Here is a 12,529-nt window from a genome sequence, read left to right as displayed (position 1 = left end):
CATCCCTAAGATCATCAGTATCATTTAGAAACTATGAGCCAAAGTATTTACGCTTAGTGGCATGCCACGCGGGACAGCTACAGGGAAGGTGTCTAGCGGACTCTTCCTCCTCCTTCTAGCAACTCCTGCAATAGTCTAAACGAGGTACACTCAGTATTTGAGCATATCGACCTGCGATTGCAGCAACTAACAAAGACGCGTTTTTCCTCGACCGATTAAGTAGCGCCTTTGAGCGCCTGACCTCCCATTTTGGACAAATTCTTTTAGTAGACTATCAACCCATCTCGTGTTTGCTGAAGTGACAAAACTACTTGCACCACGCAGTTTGTTGGTTAAGAGAGGTATACCTACAATCTCCATATCAAGAGGGAGGCGAGTGGTAATACCCTCTCTCGTTAATTTGTCGGTCTTACAATTCGCTGGTATGCCACTATGCCCTGGCACCCATATCAAATAGATGCGGAAATATTGCCGCATTCGTTAAGAAACGCCCGACTCCTAGTAGCAATTGTTTGACAAAACGTCTTTCCCGGTTTCTGATACAACGGCAGAACTCGTAGTCGATCTATTAAGACTACAATCGGAAATAGGCAAGCCTAACGCTTTTGACTGCTGAGAAGTGCCAAGCCCAGTTGAATTGGAGAGGTTTCCTCCTTCCAGTTTTTTAAGAGATCCGGACTCTATTTTTTTGTATTTTGTTGTTTTTTTCTCTTCAAATTCCATGTTTTGGTCCCACGAGCGTGGAGCACGGGAAGGTCCACTCCACAGGGGCTCCTGTGTACAAGCAAGGATGAATAATACAAAAGGTCGTTTTTAAATTTCTTTAAATCTACTCGACCTGCGAAGAAATCTGAGTACATCTTGTGGTGCCAAAGACCTCAAGTGGTCACAGAAAGTGGTCCGCCATCTCATCCTCCTCTCCACATGCTGGGCAGAGTGCACTGTCTGAGATGCCAACCTTTTCCATGCGCTTTGCGCGCATAAAATGGCCCATCATCAGTCAAACCAGCTGCCTAGAGTCTGCTCTGCTTAGTGACAGGATGAACTGCGTTAGTCGGTCGGACATGACAGGTAGCATCAGTTTTGTCCATCTGCAGCCTCTCTCAGCCTGCCAAGCTCGCTTGTGGGTTAGAGTAACCCGTTTGCTAAGCGTGGCTTTGTTGGCTGCAGAAGGGAGTGGCAGAATTGGCTCCGGGCCAAGAAAGTTAACCTCAGAGCCCATTCTGGTTAAAGAGTCAGAGATCTCTACCGACATAGTTCAGCCCGGATTTACCCGACTCGACTACCCTTGAAGTGCTTGGGTGGCTGTCGAAGGCTATGAGCGCAGCTTGGCTGTCGCTACAGACACAGATCTGCCTCTCCATCTGTTTTCCACAACAAAGATCATGGCTTCTTGAACAGCATACACCTCCGCTTGAAGCACAGATGCATGCATTCTAAGAGCAAAGTGCAGTTTTGTACCGCTGGATTCCATGTAGACCCCAGAGCCGGAACCGGTCCTGAAGCCATCCGCGAAAATGCGAAAACAGTGTTTGTCGGGCTCATTTTCTGAGTTTGACCACATTGGGCCTCTAGCAGCACCACACTGTATCTCTAGTCAAGCACGACTCTGGGTGGCATGGAATCAAGGGGCATGGCAAAGATCGTTGGACCGAAGTCCATGCCTTCTCTGTTTTCCAATGTCAGACAGGGGCCGTACCAGTTTCCATTGTGTTTCAGCCTGCAAATGGCCTTCAAGGCCTCTCCTTGGATGAAAGCATCAAATGATGGTAGACTAACTAGAGCATCTAATGCCGGGCCAGAAGTTGTCGGAAAAGTTCCGGTGCAACAGATGGCCACAGAGCATTATAGTCTCGATAAGATCCTCCTGACTCCCACGAGAGAGAATCTACTCATCCAGACCACTGATGCATAGGTGATAATAGGTCTTATCGTAGCCGTATAGATCCATAGGACCTTGCTAGGAGAAAGACCCCTCGTTTTCTCAAAAACACCTTTGCACTGCCAGAAAGCTGTCAGTGCCTTGGATGTGTTTGTTTCAACGTGTAATTTTCAAAGGAGTTTACTATCGAGGATTACTCCAAGGTCTTTAATTTCCTTGGATAGCTGGATTGTCGTCACCCTAGAGCAATTGGGATAGGTAAGGAAGTGGGAATGGGATGACTGCCTCTTAGCTTCAGGACTCATGTGCGTGGGAACCGACAGTCTTCGTCCTTACTAGGCGCTTTATAGTCACATACCTGAAACACACCATCTCTAATGAAATATTTATTATATAATACAATCTCTAAATATTTTCGATACGATTATTAAAACATTACAGTGTAAAGTCATATTGTTGAAACTTTTTCCGAAAACTTTTCACCATTTCAATCTCTTCCTCTTTATCTAGTTTACAATCTTTCCAATTAACCTTTTCTTCGCAGTTCAGTAAATTTTCGGAACAAAAGACATCGCTAAAATAAGTTGAAATAAAATGAGAACATCGAACTAAGAAAAGATTTATAGTTAAAGTAACTAACCGCGCAAAATGCAGTGGGAAATGTTTCATTTGGCGCGTTATTAATGTACTCTCATCAGGCAACTCCGCTACGAAATAGGGACCTTGCTGTGGCAACATTTGCGATGCAGTAAGCGGAGGCAGTGTTTCGAACTCCAAATTGAATTCTTCAGCTTTGTCCTGCAAAAAGTAGTTTTTTTATGTTTATAAGTTTTAAATCCCTGGAGATGCATATTTTCTTACTTCAAAAGCATGCTTGATCTTCCATGCGTATCCTTCATCAATACCCAATGCATTAATTTGCAAATGAGATGACTTGTAGTGACGCTCGGTAAAGCAAACAACCTGCCCATGCGATTTGAAAAAGTCACGCAGTGCTGTTTTAAATTTAGTTAATTCCTGCCAGTCGTCGTCGGAGAGCAATGATGCAGAGGAAATGTGCGTGATAGACATAATAAGCACGTGAAACTCATTGATTGGGCCTTTTGCTAAAGCTAAATAGAAATTCTCCCCAATCGATATGACTAAATGCTTTTCCACTTCGGGCGAGGATAAGCAGAACCAACATTTTTCTAGAAAAAAAATTTTATTTAATTAAGTACCAGTTTGCTGGAAAATTTAGAATTTTATATGCACCTTGATCGATATTCATAATTCTTGGACGTTTATCACGGCGTTGACCTCCGCCGCTGCCTCGCTTGCGATTATCGTCACCGCCTGCCTGCATATCATAGAAATATTGCTTGTTGTCCGATTGCTGTGCGATAAAAAATAAAATAAAATAAAAGCTGCAAAGCATTCACAAAATAGTTGATGTTTACATTTTAACCCTTTGGGGATGGAGCCGCTCGACGGGCGAGTGTCGCTGAGGAGGAGAGGTATTGGAGTGCGCAGTAAAAAAAATACAAACGTTGAACGTTATAAAAACTAAGGTTTTTTACCAAGAATTAAAAAAAAAAAGTTTCATAAAATCAAAAACCGATTTCACTTCTACTTGACGAAGTAATGCCATCATCTTCTGTCTTATCAGATTCAAAGTAATATTCGTCAGAGCTGTCACCATCTAACGTATCATCTATCTCTAGATCGTTTAGCCATCGTGCGTAGGAAAAAATATAAAATATAATATATAAAAAGGCTGCTGGTTCCTCTGGCAGTGAAATTCGTTCTGACTCTACCGTCGTCTCAAATCGTAAGTTTACATTATAAGGAAGATAAGACTTCATCGCTAATGGCCCCTAATGTCTTTGAATGAAAACGTGACTCTTTTACTATACCCATGCGTATCTTATCGCTCAGAATGACAGACGTCACGAGCCTTGAAGCTACGAACTAATTTGGGCGGCTATATGCCGACACGCGACCGGAACGATAAAACGGCTTGGGCGGCTATATACAGGGTGGGCCATATAGCGTTTGCTTTTTGAACCATCTATTTTTTTGAGAATGGTAACACAAATTAATTGTCAAATGTGTTCATAATTTACTCAAAGGTTTGACATTTACGAAATGGGACGCTATACGCTTGAACAAAATTTTGAAATATTGAAAACCTTTTTCCAAAGTGGTGAGTCTTCTTCTTCTTCCGCGGTTCCAGTAAATGGGGAGCGTTACCGTGATATGCTCAACGAGTTTTTGTTTCCAAAAATTGAAGAGGATGACATAGACGACATTTGGTTTCGACAGGACGGTGCAACTTGTCACACTGCCAAGTTACACTCGAACTTTTGGCTACCGTTTTTGAAAACCGAATAATCAGCCGAAATTCCGATATCAATTAGCCGCCTCGGAGCTGTGATTTAAGCCCGTTGGACTATTTTTTTGTGGGGAGCCGTTAAGGACAAATGCTATGCGAACCATCCAGAGACGATTGATGCTTTAAAACACGAAATCGAAGTTGCCATTCATGAAATTGCAGCCCAAACAATCGAAAATGTGCTTAAAAATTAGGTTGATCGAATGGCCTACTGTAAAGCCAGTCGTGGCAGTCATTTGAACGATATTATTTTTCATTCATAAATGACAATGTACAATCTTCAAAATAAAAAAAAAGTGTGAAAAAATATTGATTAGTTTTTTTTTATAGCCGATTCAAAAAGCAAATTTGACATGGCCCAGCCTATATATGCAATTACCTCGCCGCAGCCGAATGAGTTGGTGCGTGACTACCATTCGGAATTCAGAGAGAAGGTTTCGAACCTACCTCGGTGAAAGACCCTCTCGGTGAAAGACCAATATGAAGAAAAAGTTTCCTCCGAGTGTATTTCTGCCATGAAAAAGCTCCTCATAAAAAACAAATATCTGCCGTTCGGAGTTGGCTCGAAACTGTAGGTCCCCCCATTTGTGGAACAACACCAAGACGCACGCCACAAATAGGAGGAGGAGCTCGGCCAAGCATCCAAAAAGGGTGTACGCCCCAATTATATATATATATATAATTACCTCGGCGGCCGCCGTAGCCGAATGGGTTGGTGCGTGATAACCATTCGGAATTCACAGAGATGTCGTTGGTTCGAATCTCGGTGAAAGCAAAATTAATAAACAAAAAAAAAAAAAAAAAAAATACTTTTTCTAATAGCGGTCGCCCCTCGGCAGGCAATGGCAAACTTCCGAGTGTATTTCTGCCATGAAAAAGCTCCTCATAAAAAACAAATATCTGCCATTCGGAGTCGTCTTGAAACTGTAGGTCCCCCCATTTTTGGAACAACATCCAGAAGCACGCCACAAATAAGAGGAGGAGCTCGGCCAAGCACACAAAAAAATATGTACGCGCCAATTATTATATATAATTACCTCGCCGCGCGCTGTAACATCATTAAAATTAATTCCCACGAATGGACATTTGGTTTCATTTGTTGTCTTCTGTATTAGTTCCAAAACGCGCATTTTCTCTACAGGCGTTAAACTTAGAGCATAAATATATTTTTCCTTGTTCGCATTGCCTACATCCGCCAACGAAATGAAACGGGTGCAAAGTTCCAATTGAGTAAGCTGGTCAGAGGGTATTCTGCACGAAATTTGAAAGCATTAAATGCAGTGTTTCTGTATCAAATTTTAAAATGTATTACTTACCTGAACGGTGGTGGCTCGTAATATTTGCCATTATGACCACAAAAATGGTAGCGTGGCTTGATTTCTTTGCACAAAAACGATAGCAATTTTGAGGAATTTTTCTACAAATATAAGCTTTAATTAGGAAAGGACATTGTGATATGCAATCGCTCTACACCTACACTATCTTCCACTATGCCGTAAGGCCATTGTGAGCTGAGTAGCACGTCGACGCCTTTATAGTCGGAGGCAGAAGTTTTACTAATCACGCAGGAGTTACGTATTGACAATATGTCATCTTTGTCAAAGTAAATCTTACTATCGTCGCCAATCGATTTTTCTGCATCGGGCTTCTCCAAACCACTCAAATAGACTATTTTTACACCAGAGCTGAGCGTATACAATCCGCGTTTACCTGCGCAAACAGCAATAAAATCAGTTAGGTTTTGTGTGCATTTTCAATGGCACCTCGTCACCTACCCAAGTATGTCAAATTACTGCATATTTCACCATCCACTAAGTCATCGTAGAAGCAGACTGTTTCCTTGGAACACGGACCCAATATGTAGGTGGGCACGGGCACTACAATAAACAAATGATTTTAGCTCAAAATGAGTCTTCCAATAGCGCGATAGATGGGCCATTGTTCACACGCTCACCATACTTATTGCCATTCTTATATGCAATCAGTTCATCATTTTGCTCTTTGGCGCCAAAAAATTCACCAACACACAGTAATATTTCGAAAGGACCAGCTTTTTTGTTGATGCTATCCACGCGTTGGAAAAGCTGTCTGAAGCGTCCGCGTACATCGCCTACTACAAGGCTGCGTAAAAAAAGGTGTGGTGTTGGTCACAAAATCATTTAGTAAAAGTAAATAAAAGCTTACATTTTAATCTTTGCGTCCATTTGATTAAACAACACAATAGCCAAAAAGAATTTATTTACATTTTCATTTGTCAATGTATCAACAGCTGAATAGCAGCAACAAACACAAATGTCAGAATGTTGCCAATCAGAAGGGATACCAACTGTAGTGTACCGTATAAAAAAGTTTAACGTTACAGCCAAGGCGAATACATTGAAGGTGGTATTAGTAAATCAGCTGAGTTGTTTTTTTCCTTTCGCCGTGTCCATGTGACTGGCAACTCAGAATGACACTACGCGAATTCAATATTAGTTTTCTAGCTTCTCAATACTTTACTTAAGAGTCTTCCGACGAATGTCGTTGTCTGTCTGTTCACTGGCCGATCCAGTAATTGCCGGTCTGTTTTGTCCTGGATCTCGTCCGCGTAGTTAAGGAGGTGCCTCCTGACATACCTGGGAGGTGGCTCAGGCTCAAGCAGGTGTCTGCATGGGTGGGACCTGCGGTAGCATCCTAACAGGAACTGCTTGCTGAGCAGTTTGTTATGCTCCTTCACAGGCAGCATATGGGCCTCGCCGTGTAGGTGTTGTATCGGGGACATCATGAGACATCTTGACGCAGCCCTAATGGCAATGTTTTGACCAAGGGCTGCCGCTCCAGAAAACTAGCCCTGGCTAGTGTACCGTACCTCACCTTCAAAGCCCATTCTTCTTGTTTGATTTCTTCCCTTCGCCTTTCCTCTCCCCTCCTCTTGTATGGTATCACAACAGGCAAATTTTGAATATTTATCCAAGTGGGCGCCTCGCAAGGGCAGCCATTTATCCTAACCTCGTTTTTATTTCACCAAAGCTATGTGCTGGTTAAAAAAGAGGTTGTCTGTAAAGTCGGTTTACTGACGATAGTTTAACATGATAACGTCATAAGAAAATACTGATTGAATGGTTGCATTTTTCAAAAGAAAATTTTAATTTTATTTGTTTGATAGATATTTTGTATGGATATAGAGAATGAGTTAACATTAACATAACATAATATACTTTAACATAACATAACATAACAAAACATAACATAACATAACATAACATAACATAACATAACATAACATAACATAACATAACATAACATAACATAACATAACATAACATAATATAACATAACATAACATAACATAACATAACATAACATAACATAATATAACATAACATAACATAACATAACATAACATAACATAGCATAACATAACATAACATAACATAACATAACATAACATAACATAACATAACATAACATAACATAACTAACATAACATAACATAACATAACATAACATAACACAACATAACATTCTGTTCAAGCAAGGTAACGACACATGAGCAAGATAACGACGCATTTTTTGTGCGTGCAGCCGGCTACATAGAATTATAAGACGTTATCACGTCAAAAAAATAATAATAACATTAAAACAACAGGTATTATTAACAAACTTGGTTTTATTTTAAATTCTTCAAGTAAATCAAATTAATAAAAATCAATAAGAAGGCATATGCAAATACAAATACGTGAATTTATATATGTACATATGCGCATATACATACACATATACGCTCACTTAAGTAGGAGAGAGCAAGATGTCGAACGTTGCCGTTCGTTTGCTTGCTTTGTTTGCTTTGTCGTTCGTTCCGCGCTTTCGCTTGCAGTTCATTCAAGGTAACGGCAATGAGCAAGGTAACGACACATGAGCAAGGTAACGACACATGAGCAAGGTAACGACACATGAGCAAGGTAACACTAATGAGCAAGGTAACGACACATTTTTTTGTGCGTGCAGCCTGTTAAATCGAATTATAAGACGTTATCACGTCAAAAAGTATAGTTTTACCACAAGAATGATAGCGCGAGGTACTCAATTTGCCTTGGTTTTTGCTTTTACCGCATCTCTGATATTTCTTTTGTTGCTTAAAACTGGACTTAAGAGTTCGTCACAGCCACACTTACACAGGGGAATTCATCTCTACAGTTACAGATTTAACACAACACTTACGATGGATTAATTCAAATTAATATTTATTTCTGTAGTTTTTCGATGAATGTAACGAACGCAAATAAAAAAACGATTACAATACAACTGTCAGTGTCATTAAAAACATTGGATTTTAATTCTCCTATTAAATCACTGCTAATAACTGAAACTGTGTGTAGCAAAAATATGTCAATACCAGCACACGCCAAGATTTTACTAAGGGAAAATATCCAATTTTAAACGTTTATAAATATAAATTAAATAGTAACTACTGTAATAGTCATAATATAAATATATGCGATAGTACTAAGTCAACACTGGATTCCTCCAAATTGCAGCCGGCACACTTCACATCTTCTGCACCAACATTAGCAACTCTTCCTTTAGAAAATTTATATCAGCTGCCATTGAGGCGGTTGCGTGAGGAATCGTAAAGAGCAGCACAATGTTTGGAATGAGTCTGTATATGAATAAAGAGCTATATACTGTCAGAATACTCTCGATAAAGCGTAAATTTACCGCAAGTCGTATAAAGTGCTTTCCATGTCTTCGTCGGTGAATTTGACGCCATTGGTAACCACCAAATTGAATTCCAAGTTTTCGTCGATAAGACAGGACTGCACAAATTCAAAAATATCCCTAATTTTCTCGTAAACATTAAAAGTACCCTGTTAAAATAAAAAATGAAATACACGCCTTTATAAAAAAAATACCAGTCTAACGGTTAGACGCGATAGAAGTGAAACCTTCCGTAAAACAAACTGAGAGAGAATGAGACGAAAGCAGCATTAGGAGCGGGATAATTATAGGTTCATTATAATATTGCTATAAAGTTCATATTTTATTTTCTTCATTTTATTATTATTCATCCTCAATGTTTTCAATTTCAACAAATGATACGAGTGGCTTATGATAGCTAAAATATGATACAAATGCTTTGGTTTCGATGTTGTCAACATATCTTTGAAATACCGCGTCAATGGTTGTTTTTGATCGTGTTGTCGATTAATCGCACTGAATTGACACATTTTTAAATTGAATGTTGTATTGAGAAAGTCAATTGAAGGAACCGCTGTGTCCAATGCAAAATTTACGTTAAAATCGCCACTTAAAATCATTGGAACTTTATCGTAATCTTTTCTAAGTATCCGCGATACTTCTGGTGTATACTTTATTAAATTTTCGTGAATGAATTCCGTGATGTTATTTATTGATTTTTTTTTTCTGTCGATATTCACGACACTTTTCTGCATTATTTTTCGGCATAATTGCGGTAAATATTTAAAAATGAAAATATTTACGAATATAAAAATACACACGCGGTTGCTATTATGAGCGTCCCCAGCAAAACCTGCGTGACCGAAACTCTAACACAATTACATTTTTTTGAATGTTACAAACACATATGCACGCAGGTTTTGCTGGGGCGTGACCGAAACTCTAACACAATTACACATATGCACTCGTATTTGTTTGAAAATCGACTTTTTTTTTGGTTCTCCGTCACCTTTGGAAAATGTGTAAACAGTAAGCAAACTTTATTCAAATATTTTCCCTCATTTTTGCATCAGTAAAATTAAACAAACGCCGTAGCCGAATGGGTTGGTGCGTGACTACTATTCAGAATTCACAGAGAGAACGTCAGTTCGAATCTCGGTGAAAACATCGAAATTAAGGAAAACTATTTTTCTAATAGCGCTCACCCTTCAGCAGGCAATGGCAAAACACCGAGTGTATTTCTGCCATGAAAAAAAGCTCCTCATAAACATATCATAAAATAAAATAAAATAACTGTATAAAAAAATTTTTTTTCTTGTGATTCGAACCAAGAATTTTGGATCGGAAGCTCACATTGCTAGCCGCTCGGCTATCGCGCCATGCTGTCGGCGCTGGCCTAAAAGTTATTTAGTTCGTCGCTACGTTTATATCAACATATAATATAACGCTTCGTAGCCAAGAGTGTCGCTTTTTTCGTTTCACTTTTTCTCAAATCACTCCCAACGATTCTAAAGAAGTTTTCACTTCAAAAAAAATCCGATGTACGTATTTGAATTAAATTTGCTCAACGCTCGCCTCGCTTACCTGTATGTAAATCCCATTTGGGAACTTAACTCGAATCAATGCGAATCGATACATACGCAAATTACGTTGTTCTTCGCGCTCGCGCATTGCCTTTGTTCGCAATACTTGTGCACTCTCAATCGCTTCGGTACGGAGTTGTTGTTCACGTTTTATCTCCTCTGGCGATATGCGATAGAAATCATCAGGCAGTTCAACACTACGCGCCTGTGACGGCATAAGAACTCTAATATTTCTATCCAATGTCAATTCTATAGTTTCAGCATTTTTCAGTGCATCAAGCAATGTAGGCAAGTCATAGTTATTATCAACATTTTCCTTAGACCAAAGTAGAAAGGGTTCGCCATCGATTTCGATTTCACGAAATCCAGCTGCTAGCAAGAAGTCTAAAGCTCCCTCTACATAACGCACTTTCTCGCTAAAAATTCTGAAAATTAGTGAATGAGGTAAAAATTATTGAATTGGAGGCACGTAAAACGTCACATACTTATTGGACATTCTAATTTTATAGTATTTCTCTTCATCAGGATGGTTATGTATGTTTTCAAGATATTTCGTGATAGTTTGAATGCAGTCATCAGCCTGTAAAACATTTTGTATATAATATTTTGCATGCCACAAATATTGTAATTAAAATTAAATAAACGCAACCTTTTCGCGTGTATTGCAGTTACAAATGATCAAACATGCGGTCAATGCGCGTTCAAACTCCATTTGTTGATAAAGAAATTCTTTTATTCTCGCCTTCCATTCTTTTCGTGGCAAGATTTCCTCTCCAATCAGCGGGCAGCGAAAGAATACGCCTTCACAGGCCAAATTTTTTTTCGCTGTCGTTGTGCTTGAGGCACCCGAAGACACACTCTGTTCTTCTGCTCGTATTTTCTGCTCTGCTTCTAGTTCACGTTTAGCCTGCGCTTTAATGGCCGCCAATGATGTGTTGAAATCTTTAGATTCTTTTTTTTCAATGCGAGCAAGCGCAGCAGCAGCTGCAGCACGTGCCTCAGAGCTTAGTTCCTGACGTTTGGGTGCGACATAACTGCTACCTGATTTAGAACTTGAAGTATTCGGAGGTGGAGCGGCTGCGTTCAAAGCACGACCCTGTCCCATACCGCCGCCAAGTTTAAGCTGCAAAATACGAACACGAATATTATGGTAAGGCTATTTGATTCAATGAAGCTTATTATATTAAGACAAACGCATAAATGCCGACTAGTTGGATCGGAAATCCATTCTGGAAATCAGTATGTAAGCTCACCTTAAATGCGGCCTCCTCCTTTTTGCGAGAAAAGAATTTTTTGATTTTAGACATATTTCTTACTTCAAAATCAGCAGTTACTCTAAATTCGAGGTGAATGTTCTTTAGGTAACTTTAATTTAGCGACCGATAGCTTCAGCTCTTCGATTTCCTTAAGTGTGCCTGCAAATGGTGTGGAAAGCATTTATTTTGAAGAAAATAATAAAGTAAAGTGTATGTATATAAGTTTGTACTCGCTTACTTGCCCGCACGAATTTTTCAGTAATTACGTTGCCGTAAACACGCCACGAATACGCAATAAGTGCAGCAGTGCCCAGTAGCAGCACCAGTAGAACTTTCAATAGCGTCAACTGTAGTGGCGAAAACTCAATAGGACTACTCCAATTTCTTGTTGCCTCAGCGAATTGGCGTTGAAGTAATGTCGCTGCTTGCACTGCTACTCCCACGAATTGTTCAATCTTTAATATGAGAACTTGCAGCGATTGATTTAGCGACTGCTGGAAGGAATCGACATTCATTTGGTGCGATCGCTTGCCTTTCGTGAGTGTCAAATATTTATTGTGCTCGTCCTTCACGACTCTCCTGTCTTGTTATCGTTAAATAAAACAAAGAAAGTTTCACAATTTTTGCAATTTTCCAACAATTACGGTCTCTCACGGGAAAAATAAACGAAAGTCAATGTATTGTCAGAATTTTTTCGCAGCTGGTGACTGATTCATGATAGTGTTGCCTTGCTTGAAGATTTTCTCAACTTTTGTTT

The 12,529-nt window shown here is 39.6% G+C and overlaps 3 protein-coding genes across 3 annotated transcripts; all 3 read right to left on the bottom strand.

Moving 5' to 3' along the window:
• Window positions 1-2,255: 2,255 nt before the first annotated feature.
• On the bottom strand, window positions 2,256-6,530 carry LOC129244458 (CWF19-like protein 1 homolog). The gene is made up of 10 exons (XM_054882096.1): window positions 6,441-6,530; window positions 6,211-6,377; window positions 6,032-6,133; window positions 5,734-5,966; window positions 5,573-5,673; window positions 5,294-5,507; window positions 3,137-3,257; window positions 2,744-3,072; window positions 2,523-2,680; window positions 2,256-2,456 (listed from the first exon to the last, which is right to left on the bottom strand). The coding sequence occupies exons 1-10, from the start codon at window positions 6,458-6,460 to the stop codon at window positions 2,318-2,320; spliced, it is 1,584 nt and encodes a 527-aa protein (XP_054738071.1). The 5' UTR covers window positions 6,461-6,530; the 3' UTR covers window positions 2,256-2,317.
• A 1,922-nt stretch (window positions 6,531-8,452) lies between these two features.
• On the bottom strand, window positions 8,453-11,877 carry LOC129245458 (UBX domain-containing protein 6). Its single transcript, XM_054883636.1, has 6 exons — window positions 11,770-11,877; window positions 11,166-11,639; window positions 11,002-11,096; window positions 10,518-10,941; window positions 8,955-9,103; window positions 8,453-8,895 (listed from the first exon to the last, which is right to left on the bottom strand). Exons 1-6 carry the CDS (start codon window positions 11,821-11,823, stop codon window positions 8,784-8,786), a joined length of 1,308 nt encoding a protein of 435 aa, XP_054739611.1. The 5' UTR covers window positions 11,824-11,877; the 3' UTR covers window positions 8,453-8,783.
• On the bottom strand, window positions 11,817-12,529 carry LOC129245459 (uncharacterized). The gene is made up of 2 exons (XM_054883637.1): window positions 12,011-12,529; window positions 11,817-11,931 (listed from the first exon to the last, which is right to left on the bottom strand). Exons 1-2 carry the CDS (start codon window positions 12,285-12,287, stop codon window positions 11,852-11,854), a joined length of 357 nt encoding a protein of 118 aa, XP_054739612.1. The 5' UTR covers window positions 12,288-12,529; the 3' UTR covers window positions 11,817-11,851.

This window comes from Anastrepha obliqua, chromosome 4 (genome assembly GCF_027943255.1).
Source record: "Anastrepha obliqua isolate idAnaObli1 chromosome 4, idAnaObli1_1.0, whole genome shotgun sequence".
NCBI classification, from domain to species: Eukaryota; Metazoa; Arthropoda; class Insecta; order Diptera; family Tephritidae; genus Anastrepha; species Anastrepha obliqua.
This window is presented reverse-complemented; position numbering and strand designations above follow the sequence as displayed.